At 27.6% G+C, this 19,212-nt stretch overlaps 2 protein-coding genes and 1 long non-coding RNA gene across 7 annotated transcripts in view; 2 read left to right on the top strand and 1 right to left on the bottom strand.

Annotated features, from left to right (window-relative positions):
* Window positions 1-165, bottom strand: part of LOC124424798 — a 41,986-nt gene extending 41,821 nt beyond the window's left edge. For 2 of the 3 annotated variants that reach the window (XM_046964302.1, XM_046964299.1), the window contains exon 1: window positions 144-165. The gene's annotated coding sequence lies outside the window, so the exon portion shown is untranslated. Of the gene's footprint in view, window positions 1-97 lie in introns of all 3 variants that reach the window. The other variant, XM_046964300.1, reaches the window with a different exon arrangement.
* A 3,301-nt stretch (window positions 166-3,466) lies between these two features.
* On the top strand, window positions 3,467-11,486 carry LOC124425034 (arrestin domain-containing protein 17-like). 2 transcript variants are annotated; one of them, XM_046964796.1, is made up of 14 exons: window positions 3,467-3,684; window positions 4,748-4,903; window positions 4,994-5,208; window positions 5,298-5,483; window positions 5,572-5,771; window positions 5,949-6,223; window positions 6,309-6,437; window positions 9,349-9,486; window positions 9,581-9,795; window positions 9,910-10,095; window positions 10,177-10,376; window positions 10,606-10,868; window positions 10,960-11,088; window positions 11,191-11,486. In XM_046964796.1, the coding sequence occupies exons 1-14, from the start codon at window positions 3,570-3,572 to the stop codon at window positions 11,202-11,204; spliced, it is 2,421 nt and encodes an 806-aa protein (XP_046820752.1). In that variant the 5' UTR covers window positions 3,467-3,569; the 3' UTR covers window positions 11,205-11,486. The 2 variants fall into 2 exon arrangements, with proteins under 2 accessions (XP_046820752.1, XP_046820753.1); XM_046964797.1 differs by having other exon boundaries at window positions 9,581-9,753.
* A 349-nt stretch (window positions 11,487-11,835) lies between these two features.
* Window positions 11,836-18,820, top strand: LOC124424613. Of its 2 annotated transcripts, none has more exons than XR_006942341.1 (3): window positions 11,836-12,361; window positions 14,170-14,791; window positions 14,980-18,820. It is a non-coding gene; the product is annotated as an uncharacterized LOC124424613 (long non-coding RNA). The 2 variants fall into 2 exon arrangements; XR_006942340.1 differs by having other exon boundaries at window positions 14,602-14,791.
* The last annotated feature ends 392 nt before the right edge of the window (window positions 18,821-19,212 follow it).

Below are 19,212 nucleotides of genomic sequence, written 5' to 3' on the forward strand. Positions count from 1 at the left end.
GGAGGAAGAGAGATGAGATATATATATATATATATATATATATATATATATATATATGTATGTATAACGTATCGAGAAATGAACTTTCGATATTTACAAATATCGAATCGAGATGTATAGAACACGAGAGAAAGCGTGAGTACCTGCCTCGTCGATGGCCCGCACGCTACTGAGGGGGTAGAACGCGTATATAAGTCACCCTCGCTCTCTTCCTCATCGCATCCCTACCTCTTTCTCTTTCTCTTTCTATCTATCTATCTGTCTATATCTCTCTTTCTCTCTACCTCCCCCTCATCCCCCTCCCTCCCTCTCTCTCACTCTCTCTCTTGTTCTCACCGCTCGTATACCTTTCTCAAATTCGTTCCAAATTACCAACTTTTTTTTATTTTTGTATTCCGTTTTTTTTCTTTTTTCTTTTTTTCTCCATTCGATTTGTTACAATCTATTTCATATCAAATAATTCGAACCTACGGAATGACCTTTGAATTTACGTACCACTGTTTTTTATCTCTTTTATCGCACAAGATTTATTTTTCGCGCGAAATTCATATATATATATATTGTTCAATATAAGTAAGTAGATTAAATAAAATAAATGTCGATCATTCCAAACGATTTTTCGATCATTATCATCAAGTATTTCTATTAAGATTATATTGAACAAAAATTATGTTTTTTATACCGTGCAAGAGAAAAAAGTAAATTATAAAGATCGTACGCTTAAGTTACTCGTAACAAAAAAAAGACAGGATTAATTCTAACAGGTTTATTTCAAAATACTAATCTTAATACTAATTACAATGAATTTTAAAGAATGTCAATAATTAGAAAGGAAATCATAAAAAAGAACATACACCCATCCACACAGAATAACGTTCATTAAGGATTGAAAGTTACTTTTATGATTTAGATAAGATTTAAGATCTATCTAATGTCTAACTAAGATTTTGTTAATATTAAGAGAAATAATTGTCTATTGAATTTTTTGTTATTCTTGATTGCAATATTGAACGAGAAAAATGTTAATAAGTTTATAATTATATGTATGTACTGTGATAATTCAAACCGATGCTCCACATAATCGAGATATAACAAAAGAAAATAAACCGATAAATTGTACGAAGTAATCATAACTTTGAAAATGCAAAGTTAAGTACTTACCTATTTACTTACGTGTTCTTTAAAAGCTTTTACGACGCTCATCGACGTAAGACGTAAGACGTAAGACGTAAACCATAAGAATTTCATTCTTACAAAATTTTCCGCCCCTGAAACTTATGCTGTTTCGTTGTCGAAAAATCTCGAGGGAAATACAGTTGACTCTGATCAAAATGGATTTCTTTATGGTTTGCATATAATATATGTATTACGTCGATGTATGAGTGAAGGACTCAATACTCATACGTTACTTAACTCTCTGTGAAATCAAAAGAAGAACACGGATGTAAAAAGGAATACCTTTGAAAGAGAAGAGGACGTAGAATCGAGTAAATGGATCATGTAAAGAATGTAATCGATAAATGGTAATTAGGATTCGTGAATGAGCAAAAAGAATTCGAAAGGATGAGAGAGAGAGATAGAGAGAGAGAGAGAGAGAGAGAGATAGAGAGAGAGAGAGAGAGAGAGAGAGAGAGAGAGAGAGAAAGAAAGAAGTTAGGAGGATATGAGGGACGGGATGAAAAAATTTTGCGAGAAAATGAAAGGGATGAAAAAGAAAGAGAGAAAGAAAGAAAGGATGTGTAAGAAAGATGATTTTTTTTAGAAAAATCTTTCTGTTATAATTTCATTACATCTTCCTTATTTTTAACAATTTTTACGAAACTATAAAAATTGCTAAAATGCCTTTAATAAACTTATATACGTAAATGTAGAAACTTTTCATAGAATTCTAAATGCAAATTCGAATCTACTATTTTTGATGTTCAATTTTCGCAAAAACTATTTAATTCCAAAACGAAAACGATCGTGAATGTAACGACATGAAAGAAAAATATTACGTAAAATAGGTAAAACTCAGAAGGGAAAGAAAGAAAGAGTTATTTATTTTTGTTTACGTTTTAGATTCGAAAGGTCCAAAGTTTCAAAAAGTTTTGAAAGCACATATTAATCTATTTTTATCTTTACACTTCGTCCAAAAATATCTTCGATGAGTTAATCAATATCGTGGAATTAACGAACAATTTAATTAGGTACTTATTCTGAGCGTAAAAAGATTTTTTTTTTTTTTTTTTTATTTTTTTTTTATTAATAAATCTTGAGCCTATTTAACTTTTTAAAGTTCTGTAATATAGTTCTTTGATTTAGAAAAAAAAATATATATATATATTTTTTTTTATCCTCGCGATACTACTTCCATCTTCTTGGAAATTTTCGAAACATTAACTCGTCCTCCCGGCCCATTCGATAAAACGTTAAATAGATAAACGTTGCTAGAGTATAAAATGATAAACAAACGTTGCTATTTATTACGAAGTAACTAAGGAATATATCGAATAGTATATCTGCCGTTATCATAAATTTCTAGAGATATCAAAAAACAGAAATAGTACAAACATGAAATAGATAGATATGTATTCGATAACGATATTTTTTATCTACTGACAATTCAAATGAATCATATTGTGAAAATAAAAATGAATAAGGAAAAATAATAATAGTAATAATAATGAAATGATCGAAAACATAAATATGAATAATGACTCGATCAAATTCTATTTTTATTACGTATTAATTTCTATACGTATTAATTTCTTAAAGGATAACTCTTATCTATCGATAACGTGGAATTATCACTATTCACATTACCATTCACATTATTATTCCTTTCATAAGATCATATTTTCTAAACATTTCATCTCTTTCTGCATACTTTTACATCATATATTCAAATATATGTATATATATATATATGTATTCACATATTTAATTTATTATATGCATTGAATGAAACGTTCCATTAAATTACCTGCGTGTATTACCTCACTAGTAACTAACTTATCTCTCATCTGGTAAAAGAGTATCATACGATAAGTATAATACAGTATCATACGTTAACAGTATCAATATGAAATATATTTAATTATCTATAAATGTCGATAAAAGGATATAATAGGAATTTTAAAAATACATCGAATGTCATGAAAAATATGAATATTCGTTATAATTTATTTATTGAAGATATATTTGAAATTATATTTAAATGTCAAAATTCATAGTATACAATTTTATCGAAAGAAATTGAATATATTGTCACACAGAAAGCTAATATTAAAATGTAATAAAATATTGATTATTATGAAAAAGATTCTTAACTCTGTATTTTATTTTTTTGATTTTTTTTTTTTTTTGAGAAAATAAAGAAAGTAAAGATATACTTGATAGATATATGAATGAATAACGAGAGTGGGGTGAGATAAACAAGCTTATAATATCGTTGAGTGTAGACATTTTGTTAGTTGCAATCGCGATCTTCGTCCAGCAACTACGCACCGATTACTTTAATCGATTGGAAGAACTTTACGAGTATTTTTTTTTCAGAATCAATCTTCTGTTAATCATTAAGAGTAACAATGTCACCAAGAACATTTATTGTTAAATTCGATCGACCTAATGCTACTTACTTGCCAGGAGATAATATAACCGGCTGTATTATCATCATATTGAACGAGAAAAAAAGTGTTCGAGGTAAAAATATCTTTCAAAATTAACAAAAAGTGCGTCTAATTTTAAATATATAGGAATGAGATAGGGAAACGATTGTCCATCAATCAAAAAAGGGGAAATTGGAAAATCTGTAAAAGACTAATGAATATGTGTGTGTGAGCGCAATCTCGTGTGTGTGTGTGTATGTATGTATGTATGTATGTATGCATGTATGTATGTATGTATGTATGTATGTATGTATGTATGTATGTATGTATGTATGTACGTATTTAAACAACGAGGAAAAAAGACATCCAACAATTTTTCTGTTCCAAGAACATCATTAAATATAATGTCAACTTTTATCGATTTCTTAATTTATACTATTACATGACATTGTATTTTGTGAACACATGAAAGAATTTTATCGACGCAGAATGATAATAATAAAAATTATTACACAATATACAAGAATTGTGTTAAATAAATAATAAATATGTTATTAATTTCTTGTATGTAATATATATGCCGTTGATACATATCGCCCTGAATGATTGAAACGCTATCTAATCAATTCTTTGAACTTCGATCGATAACGTAGCATTTTTATAAAAGAAAAAAAAAAATACCCTATGAAATAATATTTCCGATGTTCATTATCCATATAAAGAGAAATTAAAAATAAATAAAAGCGTTAGCGTGACAGAAAAAAATGATCTACTTTCTCTTGTTATAACATACTAAAATGTTATCACGATCACAAAGATCATTTACCATGTAAAATGAAAACCTCTGTCAAAGTAGAAACAATAATTATGAATGATTTACAAATATATTTTTATTCAGGTAATGAGTTACATTATAATCTATGCAATTTTTAAAGTAAATCGGATAATATAATACATCATTTCTTATTTATCATTTATTGTTATGATTCATTTTATCGATAGAGATAATAATAATATTAATAATTGATAATTAAAATTATCATCATCAATTTATTATTATACGAAATATCATTATATGAAAAGAATTTTATTTAAATAAAAAGATTAAATTAAAATATCGACAAATAATATAGAAAAAAAAAACGTACGACTTGCAGATTTAAAAGTATATTTCAAAGGAGAAGCTTATGTTTATTGGACGACAACGCGAACAGAACGAAATATACATGGGAAAATCGTGACAGTGACTGATGTTCATACTGCCACTGAAAAATATTTCAGTATAGAACAATCTTTGTTAAGAAGATCACCCGGTAAGCATAAATTAATCCTAATGAATATAAAATTGTTCAAATGAAAAAAAAAAGATTTAAATTTATTAAAAATTCTCGTTTGAAATAAAGAGAATGACAGAGTGGAACTTCCGGAAGGACAGAGCGAATATTATTTTTCATTTCAATTGCCGAGAAATATACCGTGCAGTTTTGAACACAAAGTCGGACATATTCGTTATACGGCAAAAGCAATCGTCGATATACCATGGAGATTTGATTGGTGGACAAAATCTGCTTTCACCGTTGTTGCTCCATTTGATTTAAATCCCATTTCGCACCAATGTGTAAGTTATCCTTTTTTTTTTTGTAAACAGAAGAAGAAAAGAAAACAGAAACAATATAAATGAAATATAAAATTACGCTTCCTTTTAAGATGGGAATCGACGATGAGATGTCGAAAGATTTCTGTTGTTGTTGCATCAATACAGGTTCAATACATGTTCGAATAAAAATACCAAGTTTAGGATACGTTCCAGGACAATTTATAATGACCGAAGTGATATCAGATATAAAATCGTCGAACGTTAACATAACAAGAATTTCTACAAAATTGGAAGAAGTAATTATTCTCTGATCATTTTGAATATATATATGTATGTATTTATATATACGTTCATAATCCTATCGCTATATAATCAGATTTGTAGGTAATTACATTTCTTGCGCACGGCTCAGCAAAGAGAGAAGAACTCACGATACAAAAGAATCAAGACGATGGACCAATTGGAACAAATCATCAAACAAATCTGAAACTTTATGTTCCACCTATTCCACCATCTAATTTAAATTATTGCAGTATCATTCAATTGGAATATCGTCTACGTGTAAACGTTCATGTTAGTGGCATGTGAGTCTAAAACAATTTCTTTTTTCCTTTGTTTTAATTTTTTAACACGTAGCGCGTCGCACAGTAAAACAAAAACAAACAATACAAAAATAACAAGGTCACGTGAACGCTAAGTGTGTTGTAATAATATCTTAAAATATTATTTCTAGCAATCGATTATCTTATTTTACTCAACAGGCATAAAAAGATCGATAAAAAATATCCAATATTTATTGGAACAATACCTTTATTTTCTTCATCATGGACTCCATGGACTCAAACAGCTCAAGATATTCAGCCAACAGCACCAACAATTGATCAAGAACCATCAGTGTCCAATCCTACAAATCCTATGCCTGTACCAATACCTGGATTTGTTCAACCACCAGAAAAAGTAACTAATTTACCAGTAATGCCTCAACCTAATTTCAACGAGCCTCAATCACCAAATCAACCAATAGGATGGGATATACGTGAGTCGAAAAAGTTCTTCAATTTTCGAATTAATTTTTAAAATAAATAATTTTTAAAATAAATAATTTTTTCTTTTCTTTGTAGCACCCCCTTCTTATGAAGAATGTATGCGAAGAGCTAATAATATCAAGGACGATGATGATTCCAATTCTGTTTATGGCGCAGATCAGCCATTTGCACCAAGATATCCAGTTTTCAATCTTATGTTACCTTGTAAGTTTATACACACATATGCAATATATTCTAATTTTTATTATTTTTTATTTGTACTCTGATTATCACATTATCGTATCTTTTCAGATCCACCTAAGTAAATAATATTATGTTATATCCGTAAATTTAATAAAAACGTATATTAAAATACAAATACCAATTTAAATTCAAGATTAAAATTACTTTATTTTTAATGTTGTATTGACGTCTATGTGATATTTAAATAAAAAGAAAAAAAACATTTTCTTAAAACAATTATATAGACTTGATTATAATATTATATAGAGTAAATTATTATTTAATTATCAATATTAGTAGAGTATACTAAAGCGTTATCGATATCTTAGATGAATGTTGAGTAATAAAAGATATTCTTTATTCTAATCTGTGAGTACGAAATAAGAGAGTTACAATGCTTACTATTTAAGATTCAATTGTCGTTATTATTATTACAGTAGTAGTAGTAGTAGTAGCAGCAATAATAATAATATATGAATATAAAATAGATATAAAAAAGTATAGGAAAATTACAACAAAAAAATAATTTTGTCAATACTAGCTCATAGAAGGCGTAAAAACGAACTCATATTTTGATTTTTGTCAAAATATGTAATATATACATTCAAAAAGAATAAATTAGTTGATAATGTTCGTTTACGTTGATAAAATAAAATAAAAAGAAAAAAAAAGTGAAGAAATTTATCCAGCCTCGAACTTACGATTCTTGAATTAGAAATTTGGATGTTTGCTATTCTGCTAAAAAATTTCTTTCTTGTGAAAATTCTAATACATTTCTAAAGCATAAAATTTAAAGGGAATTATAAAATTTTTTTTATATCTAACAATATCAATGATTGAACAAGTATTTCCTTACTTTTACCGATAAAATCCGAATGTTCATAGTTCGTTAAAATGACCTTGAATGAGTTATCGTAGCTTCTCCGTCTGATGCATCACGAAATGCATTTCCTTGCGTTTGGAATGGATTAAAAAATTTGAATATCAGTTTAAGCACACAAACCTGCAGACAATGCTTTGTGAATTTTCTGCAACAATTCACGGATACAAAATACATATACCACTCATGCGTTTGTAGAAAATCAGTAACGCTGGTACTTAATCTCTTTGATCGCAAAGTTCAAAGAACGTCGCCAATATACCTTTTTTTTTGTCAGGAAACTTCACAAAAGATGTCGAAAACAGCATTTACGGCAGGAAACGAAATTCTTGATCGACTTTATTAAACATAGTCTTTATTTTTGTGCATAAATTATTCTCGAAGAGGCACGTCATTTATTGACGCGATTTCTTTTACTTTTTCTTTTTTCTTTTTCCAAAAGAAAAATAAAGCTTATTGAAAAATTCGATAAAGCCATGTCCTCGATTGAAGGTTCAATCTTTAAAATAAGACCTTGTTAATTAAAATTGATAAAAAATTACGTTTTTACATGTTGTTGACGTAAACCATTATAAAAACAATGAGTGATAAACGTGCGTTAACTTATCAGAAAATGAGAAATTCAAACACTTAACAGACATTTGGTTAAATCGATTTAAGTAATAAAAGTGGGGATACTGATAGCCTAGCAAAGAGTTTGCGTGCGGACATTTTATTAGTCACCAAAGTAATCGTCTTCTGGTAGCTTCGAGTAATCTATTTTTGTTCTGCCTTACTTGACAATCATTTCGAAAAACTTGCAAGTTTATACTTTTTTGTTTTTTGTTTTTTCTTATCAACGTTCTTCGATCCTACAGATAATAAAAATGTCTCCGAGTATGTTTGTCATCAAATATGATCGATCTAATGCGGCTTACTTCCCAGGTGAAAATATAACCGGTCGTGTTATCATCGTATTGAGCGAGAAAAAAAGTGTTCAAGGTAAAAAAAAACCTTTCAAGATCAATAGAACGCATGTGTTATTTTTCAAATATATGAATAAAATGAAGAAACGAGAATATATATATATATATATATAAAAAAAAAAAAAAAGAAGAATATTCTATTTTGAATTCTGTAAGAGAGTGAGTGAATATGTACGTGTATGTAAACGTGTATATGAGCGTTTATACAGCAAGAAAGAGAGAGAGAGAGAGAGAGAGAGAGAGAACAGTCATCGAACTTTTTAACAATCATCAATTTTTAATTAATTTCCTTTATAAGAAAGTACAACTTATAGAAAAGTAACAATGAATTTTATCGATCATATTATTTATCAATTTCTAAATTCATACTATTAAATGATACTCTGCATTCTATGAATACTTCAAAATATTTTATTGACATTGAATGTTATAAAATTACTATACAATATAGAACAATAATTGCGCTAAACAAATAACGAATGCATTATGAATTTCCTGTATGTATTTAATCATTGCATTGAATTTGCATTTTCCGTTGAAATTTCCTGAAAGATTGAAATGTTACTTAATCAATCTTTTAAACTTTAATCGATCGTTTTGTTATATTTTTTTCAAAGAAATCATTGAGAGATAATAATATCAAATTTCTTTATCTGTGTAAAATAAAATCATAGGAGATAAAGGAAAGTATTAGTGTGATAAAGGAAATGACTCATCTTTTTATCGAAACGTTTTAGGATAAAATATTTAGAAGAAGCATTAACATGAAAAAGATCAATTATTTAGGATTATAAATAGTAATTATTTATGACTCAGAAATATATCTTGAATATACGAGTAATAATATTTTTCTATCTAGCAATTTTAAAAGTAAATGGAAATGTATAGTCATCATTTATTATTAATCATTTATTGTTATAATTTACTGTATCAATAAGAATGATGATATAAATTAAAATTAATATTATGAATTTTAACTCTTTTCGATAGAATTTTATTTAGTTAAGAACCCAAAATAAATATGTTCACGAAACAAACGATATTTCAGATATAAAAGTACATTTCAAAGGAGAAGCTCATGTTCATTGGTCAACGGGAAGTGAAAATGATTCCACATTGAGTGGTGATCACACTGCCAGTGAAAAGTATTTCAGTATAGAACAATCGCTGCTAAATAGATCGACCGGTAAATATTATATAAGTTAATCTTAATAAATATATAAAATTTTCAAACGAAACAAATAAGATATAAATTTATTGGGAATTCATTTGAAATATAGAGACTGTTAGAACTGAACTTCCGGAAGGACAGAGCGAATATTATTTTTCATTTCAATTGCCGCAAAATATACCGTGCAGTTTTGAACACGAGATTGGATATATTCGTTATACGGCAAAAGCAATCGTCGATATACCATGGAGATTAAATTGGTGGACAAAATCTGCATTCACCGTTGTTACTCCATTTGATTTAAATCCCGTTTCGCATCAATGTGTAAATTATCTTTTTTTTTTTTTTTTTTTTTTTTTTTTAAGAAAAAAGAGAAAAAAGAAAAAAAAGAGAAAAAATATACAATAAATGGAATATAAAATCTCATTTCTGTTTCAGGTTGGAATAGATGAAGAGACAATGAAAGATTTTTCCTTTTGTTGCTTCGATAAAGGCTCGATAAACGTTCAAATAAAGATTCCAAGTTTAGGATACGTTCCAGGACAATTTATAATGACCGAAGTGATATCAGACGTTAAATCGTCGAACATTAACGTAACGAAAATTTCTACGAAACTCGAAGAAGTAATTATTTTTCAATAATTTTTAATATAGTTATATATAAGTCTACATTTCCATCCGTATAGTGATCAACTAGATTTCCAGGAAATTATCTTTCACGCACAAAGCTTCACAGAAAAAGCCGAAATCTTGGTACAAAAGAATCACGAAGATGGACCAATTGGAAAGCATCATCAAACTAATTTGAAACTTTATGTTCCACCTTTGCCACCGTCTAATTTAGAACATTGTGGTATCATTGAATTGAAATATTGTCTACGTGTTAAAGTTCATGTCAACGGCATGTGAGTCTACAACAATTTCTTTTTTATTTTTTCTTCCTGTTTGCATCGTTTAACAACAATTTGCCCATCGCTAAAATAGAAAAATAAAACGATAAAATAGAAAAACAAATCAACAATATAAAAATAATAGACTGAATGATCACCGACGGATCACATGAACTCACTACGTATTAAATAAAACCTTACAAGTTTTTCTAAACAATAGATTATCTTATTTTATTTAATACAGGCATACAAAGATCGATAAAAAATATCCAATATTAATTGGAACAATACCTCTATTTTCTTCACCATATACACCATGGACTCAAGTAGACGATACACAGCCAACAGCACCAACAATTGATTATGAACCACCGATGTCTATTGCCATAAAGCCTATGCCTATACCAATTACTGAACCACCAAGTAGTGTAACCGATTTATCAGAAATTACTCAATCTAATTTGAACGAATTCCAATTAACAAATCTATCAATAGGAACGAACATTCGTGAGTCGAAATTATCTACAGTTTTTGAAATAAATTTTCAAAATTTTGGAAAGTAAACAATTTATCTTGTTTTGCTTTCTTTTTTTCTTAGCACCTCCTTCTTATGAAAAATGTATGCAAAAAGCCGATAATATCAAGGACAATGATGATACGAATTCCGTTTATGGTGCAGATCAACCATTTGCCCCAAGATATCCAGTTTTCGATTTTAGAAATCCTCGTAAGTATTTACACAAACACACATACATGTGCAATACGTTTCTATTTTTATTTTGTTGTTGTTATTAAAATCCTATTAATTTATATTATTATATCTTTTCAGATCAATCTAATTGAATAATCTCAGATTAGATTCATTCATTTCTCTAGAAAATATGACTGTACTATATAAAATATCATAAATAAAATTACGATAAATCAAAACGGAAGTACAGAGTCTGTCTCGTATAATCTATATTCAGCACTTGAATCATGATTACTATCTATACAATTATTTTTAAGTTATATGTTAGTATTTCTATATTTATAATTCCTTATAATAACCATTAATTATGTATATATGTATATATTATATAATCTTCGTATGCTCTCAATAATAACTTACATACATGCAATGAATATTGTTATTTTTTTCTTCATTTTTTGTTTGTTTCATATGTATCATAATATTAAAAAAAAAAAAAAAAAAAAAAAACGGGAGATCCTGTTTTGAAATATTTCTCAGAGATCGCAAATGAACGTTCTCGCTTTTTACTAATTACAAAATTAATTGCTTCTTTGAAAAAAAAAAAAAAACTGTAGTATATTTATAGAATTCATTTTTAAATCTCAATATTATCACAAGAGTTAACAATGAAAATTTATTCTTTAGAAATATATATATATATATATATATATATATATATATATATATATATATATATATATATAAAATTATTTTTTGGACATCAAGTAGTCTGTTCCAAGACATATACATATTATAAAACATTATCGGAGAAAGTTCAACAAATCGATCTATTCACTCGCTTAAGATTGATTATTAAGAAGAAAAGGAGATAGAAAAAAGTAATGAAAAACGGAGAAAAAATTCTTAATTGATTTTTATTTTTAATCAAAAGACATGAGAATTGTAGAAGGAGTAAACGATCAATTCAATTAACATATGTTAAATCACTTCGAATGAGGAAAAATATTAAAGGCCAACAGGCTTAGCAACGTGACGAGAACCTGTTACGTGAAAAGAATCTGTTAGTCGTCAAAGCGATCTTCGTCTGGCAACTCCTCGCGAATTATTTTTGTTCACTTTAATCAATTCAAAGAATTTCCACAAGTTTCTTTCTTCGGGATCAACGTTCCGTGATCGTGAACAGTGAAGATGTCTCCAAGGATGTTTGTTATCAAATATGATCGAGCTGATGTGACTTACTTGTCAGGAGAATATATAACCGGTTATGTGATCATCGAATCGAATGGGAAAAAAAAACATATTCGAGGTAAAAATACATTTTATTATCGGCGAAGCACGTGTTATTTTTAATATATACTAATAAGATTAGGAAACGAGGATCTATCAATTTCATCGAATCATCATTCCAATTATTATTTCGTTTTATTTTGTTTGAAATAATGATTTAGCTATATAAAAAAAATCTATGATTTTGAAAGTCTCTGAAAGAGCAAAAAGTGAACACGATTTGTATATACGTGTGTGTATGTGTATATGTGCGTACACGCACGTGTGCCTATGTATGCGTGTTTGTGTATGTTTATAAAACGAGAAAGAGACAGAAAGAAAATTTTTAGTCGTCAAATAAATTTTCTTTTATAAAATATAAAAAAGACTTTTATCGATCGTATAATTTATCGATTTTTTAATTGATATTATTAGATGATATTATTTTCCATGAACATGTAATTTATTTACTTTATAATATTACCTTACGACATTAAATATAAAATTATTATAGAATATACAAAAATAATTGCATTAAATAAATAACAAATACATTGTCAATATTTTCTATATGTATTAATCACTGAAATATCTTAATAGATCTTAAAAGATCAAAATGTCTATCTAAACAATTTTTTAATCTTCAATTGATCATCTCGTTGTATTTTTTTAAATAAGTTCACTTTAAAAGAATAATTATGAGATTCGTTATATTATACCGAGTGTTTCAGTTTAAATGATACATTCAAATATCTATGATCCTATTGATTTTATAAATTAAAAAAAAATATGTTTCATATAAAGTTTCATAGGTTTTCAAAGGAAAATGTAATATTTATTGCAGTTATTTGCATCGTAGATGATGTTATTTTCAAGATGTGTAAATTATAACAATTTTTTTTTTTATGGAAATCGATATTTTAATTCGAAAAGAAATTGTAGAAAATACGAATCCGACGAGAGCATTTCATATGAATGAACCTTTTCATCAATATTTCATCTAATTATGATGGCGTATTAAAATTTAATGGACCGTACAATCGCAATAATACAACCAATTTTCCTTTATAAACGTCTGATAACCGATGAATTTGTTAAACAATTTTTGTTTTTGTTTTTCTATTTATTGTTATATTTGTTCATAGATTTAAAAAATTGTTTCCATGCAAAAACAGTGAAAAGGAACATTATTGTGATTACAGAGTTCATTAAACATCAAGGCACTTTAATTCGATAAATAATACGCTGTAAATACTCGTTGAATTTGCACTGATATTCTCAAGAATTTTTTTTTTTATTTTAAAAAATTTTTATGACTTTCATATATTGAAATTAGTGCTGTCTATGAAATAACTGCAATAAATATTACAATTATTCCTCCTGCTATACCTTTTAAAATAAGACATCTAATATAAAGTCCAATCAAAGATAAAGTGTAAATGTGATAGTGAAAATAATCCTTTTATCGTGGATAGAAAATAGCATAGTAGTATAAAACATACAAAAGAATTACATGCAAAATGTTAATTATATTTCAACAAAAAAAAAAAGTAATTATATACATATCATGAATATATTTTTAATTAAGTAACATCTTACTTTCTTATCTACATAATATTTAAAGTAAATTGAACAGTATGATTACCGTTTTCTTCATTAATTATTTATTGTTACAATTTATTTTATTGATAAAAATGATAATATAAATGATCGATCAATAAAATTAACATTGTAAATTTTACTTTTTCGATAAGATTTTATTTAAATGAAAAAAAAAAAAAAAAAAAAAACAACTAAAATAAAAATCCGTTCGAGTAATGATATCTGAATGAAACAAACGAATTTCAGATTTAACAGTACATTTCAAAGGAAAAGCTTATGCTTATTGGGCGACAATGGAAACAGGACAGGATATAAAACGGAAGTGATAATAAGCATACGTTAATTTTAATAAATGTAAACTTGTTCCAATGAAAAAAAATAAGATTTAAATTTATTAAAAATTCTCGTTTGAAATATAAAGAACGACGAGATGATACTTTTCGATTATCAAAAAACATATCGTATAGTTTTCAATACAAAATTGGATATATTCATCATATGACAAAAGCAATGATCGATATACCATGGAAATTGAATTGAAATACAAAATCTATATTCATTGTTGTCACACCGTTCGATTTGGATACTTTTTTGCATATAATGTGTTAATTATTTTTTTCTTTTTTCTAATTAAGAAAAAAAAAAATATAAAAATGGAATATAAAATTTTCGTTTCAGGTTGGAATAGACGGAGACATCAAAAAATTTTTCGTTTCATTACTTCGACGAAAGGATCGATAAATGTCCGAATAAAAATATCAAATTCATAATACGTTCTAAGGCAAACTATTATATAAAGACCAAAGTATTCATAGTTGTAAAATCATCGAACGTTAATGTAATGAAAATTTATACGAAACTAGAAGAAGTAATTATTTTCTAATCATTTTCGATATATATATATATATATATATATATGTGTGTGTGTGTGTGTGTGTGTGTGTGTGTGTGTGTATGTGTGTGTGTGTGTGTGTGTGTATGTATGTATGTATGTATGTATATATATGTATATAAGTTTAAAATCTTAACGACATAATCAACAACTAAATTTTTCAGGTGGAAGGTCTCACAGTAAAACAAAAAATCATGATAGAAAAAAACCAAGTCGAATTACCAATTAGAACATCAATCGAACAAAACTAAAACTTCATGTTCCATTTCATCATGTTCCATCAATCTAATTTCTAACATTATGATATTATTGAATTAGTATACGGTTTATATATAAATATTCATGTCAGTGGCATGTGAGTTTAAAATAATTTTCGTTTCTTTTTTCATTTTTTAACACAGGATACATTAAAATAGAAATAAATTAACAATACAGAAATAATAGACTAAATGAGCACCACTAATCATATAAACACGCAATATGTTAAATATAGATAATTACACGATGTATTGTAAAAATGTTTGTTTGATGAATGATAACATTTACGAACAGCTACAAAAAACTTTTAAAAGTCAAGATATGCGCATTCAATCAGTAGCCTTTTGCGAAGAGCTTATATTAAGCATATCAGATTTTGAAACTAAAATTTTGTTTCTAACGTGTTCTTTTTACTAAACTTATATATATACACACATCTATAACTGTGATTTAATTAATTCATACGCCGATCAACTTACCACAGTTTTAGAAGTGGTATCAGCAAAGGATTCATTAAAGGATATTAACAGAAGAATAAGCTTTGAAGGATATATTTGAATATTGATATATCGAACGTGCATCAAGGCTAGGACAACGTGTTCACTGAATATTCAAAAAATCGTTACATGTGCGTGGTCTCTGAAATATTTAATGATATACATTTGTTTTGAATTAATTAAGCAAAATGGAAAATTTATCTCAAGTACCCGAATTAAGCAACATTGAGAAACTGTATATAGGCATAATTCGTTTAGTTCGTCGTATATATAATGAAGACAATGATTTTAATGAAAAAGTTAAATAAGCGATCGAAAATTTAATATTAATCGATTTGTTAGGGATATACAACCCAATACGTATAAATTGCACAGAAATTCGAGAATATGTAGCACTGCAAATTTGTTAGCAATTAATAAATTAGAATAAAATTAAGAACAAACGCACAATGCAAAAGGAAATATTAGAAGCAGTACAGATAACCGATTTACGAAACCATACGCTATACAACATAAACAACGACGAGTTAGAATCTTCAGGAAAAATTCTCTTATTAAAAGACATAATTCTACCTTTCAATGGTTGCGGCAATTGTACTGTTGAAACGTGACTGGAACAGTTCGAACGTAACCCAAGATTATTTAATTTATCGAACATAGGTAAGCTTATATTCGCGAAGGAATCATTGACAGGATTGGCCGCCACTTAGTTTGTCCAAAAAAAATAAAAGACAAGACATATTTACCTGAGAAAAATGGAAATCGTTATTATTGAAAAAGTTCTCGGCTAAACCTGATAATGTAAATCTGCAAGATGAATTACAACAAAGGAAGTAATTCCTAAAATTCTGTAAAATTAAGGAAGGTGAAACGGTGAAGGACTATTATTTGATTATGAAGGAAATTGGTTTATAAGGGGAGAGGAAATCAAAGATAAGGACTTGATCAAATGCATAATTAATGGCATCAAGGATGATTCAAGTTGAAAATTGTAATTATATAAAAGTGGCGATCTTAATTAGCTTAAAGTAAAACTCAAAATTTACAATTTGGTGAAGAAAAAGAAGACAGATTCTATGATCGATCATTTACCAATAGGTAAGTCAGATATAACTGTTTTGCGATGTTTTAATTCTAACTATAAGAATCACACAGTTGTTACTACTTGCTCTAAAGCCAATTAATAAAAGAGATTCCTGGTAAATGTGCTTAACGACAGATCACTAGAAATAGAATTGTCCTTGTCTCAAATAAGACTCTATTAGAACAAAACTTGATCATAATATCCAGTAATACTATTGAAACTATACCGATAAAATTATACTGTTTAGATATAAACGATTTTATAGCGATATTGGATCCTCATTTAAATAAAAATCAAACAAATCGTAAAGAATACGTAAGCATCGACGAAGGCGTAGTTAATACATGATCTTTTATGAAACGCGTTATATCAAGCCTTAGAATCTTAAGTTATATCTTTTTTCTTGTGTGCTTGTTTTTACTGATATATATGAACATGAAAAAACGAGAGAGAGAGAGAGAGAGAGAGAGAGAGAGAGAGAGAGAGAGAGAGAGAAAGGAGGAAGGGAGAGAGAGGAAGGAGGGAGAGAGAGAGAGATAGGGAGAAAGAGAGAAAGAGAGAGGGGGAAAGAGAGAGAGAGAGAGAAAATGATAAAGTATATAGATGTATAAGAAAGTTCCGTGTATGCATAAATATGTCCGTGCGAGATAATGGACACTAAAGTAAATATAAAGTTGCGAGCGTATTTGAGATGAGTGTATGGAACGAATTCGAAAAAAAAAAAAAGAAAAAAAATAAATAAATAAAATGATTGAAACCTATAGAAAAGCTGGAAGAAAAAAAAAGTATATAATAAATATGTAATAAAGTACATAGTTGCAAACAAGATATGAAAATGATGGATATGGATGGTTTTGGTGGAAATGGACGTGGATGGTTTTAAAAAAAAATATTCGAAGATGAATATGTGTTGGGATTGTTTCTTAAAAATAAAACGATCCGACTAATCCTTAAGTAATATCAAAGCTCTTGAATATGTAACTAATATTATTATATAGTCACTAATAGTATCAAGAATTATATTATTGCTCCTAATATCAATAAAAATTATCTTACACACACACACATATATATATATATATATATATATATATATATATATATATATATATACGCATAAATCTATAACTAAAATCTAACATTTAATTAATTTACACGTCCATTACCACCACCTTACTACAATTAAAATCCTATACATGTTCTTACAATGACCAATTATCTTTGTATTATACTTAATAACTATAAGATTGATAGAAAATATTCAATATTAATTAGAACATTACCACTTCTTTTTCCTTCACCATGAACACAACGGCCTCAAGCAGATAAAATTCAACCAATAGCATTAATAATTTATTAAGAACCATTTGGTGTCCATTGTCATAGAACTTATGCCTATAACAATACCTATATTTGCTGAACCAGCAAGGAAAGTAAGTGATTTATCAAAAATATCTACACCTAATTTCAACGAATCCCAATTAACAAAAAATCAATCAATAGGATGGAATATGCATAAGTCGAAAGAACCTGCAGTTCACAAAGTAAATTTTCTTTATGGTTTTTAAAATTAAACAATTCATCCTATTTTTTTTCCGTAGAATCTTCTTTTTATGAAGAATGTATGCATAAGACTGATAATATCGAGTACGATGATGATTCGAATTCTGTTTATGGTGCAGATCAGCCTTTTTCTCCAAGATATCCAGTTTTTTCATTTGATAAATTCTCGTTAGTCTATACACACACACACATTTCAAGTACGTTTCTATTTTTTATTTTCTCGTTTTTTAGAGTCCGATTAATTCATATTATCGTTATCTTTTCAGATCCACCTAAGTAAACAATTTTAGATTAGATTCTTTAATTTGTATTGGATATACTAAATCTTTAAATTATATGCCATACACACCAAACATATATAAAATATCGTAAATAAAATTATGATAAAAGTAAGAACGTCAAAGCAACGACGCGTGTGCGAAAGTACAGAATCTATCTTGTATAATCTATTCTCAGCACTTGGATCATGATTATTGTCTGTACAATTATTGTTAAGTTACACATTAATGTTTCTACATTTATAATTGCTTATAATGACTAATTATGTATATGTATATACACATACGTGTCCTCACAATAATAACTTACATGCGTACAAACGGATATTGTTGTTTTCTTTCCTTCTTTCTTTTTCTGTTTTTTTTTTGTTTTATACGTACCACAATGTACAAAAAAAAAAAATTAACTGAAGTGACTGGTTTGAAATAATTCTTACGGAGCGCAAATATGTTTTACGTTCTCGTTTCTGACTAAGGGTGGAATTAATCGCTCTTTCGAAAAAAAATGTAGTATATTTACACAATTTATTTTTATATCTCAACATTATCGTATCATAATCATAATTCATCATCGAGCCATATGAATAGCAAAAAAAAACTAGTAACATTAATTAGAATCATGTAAAAGGGAGGATTAGAGTTTCGTCAGAAGATCAATATATAAAAAGGAAATAACGGGAGATTCGTCGGAAATTGGCGTTGATCGATCGTTCGCAT

The sequence above is a fragment of the Vespa crabro genome, chromosome 6, assembly GCF_910589235.1.
Source record: "Vespa crabro chromosome 6, iyVesCrab1.2, whole genome shotgun sequence".
Classification (NCBI taxonomy): Eukaryota; Metazoa; Arthropoda; class Insecta; order Hymenoptera; family Vespidae; genus Vespa; species Vespa crabro.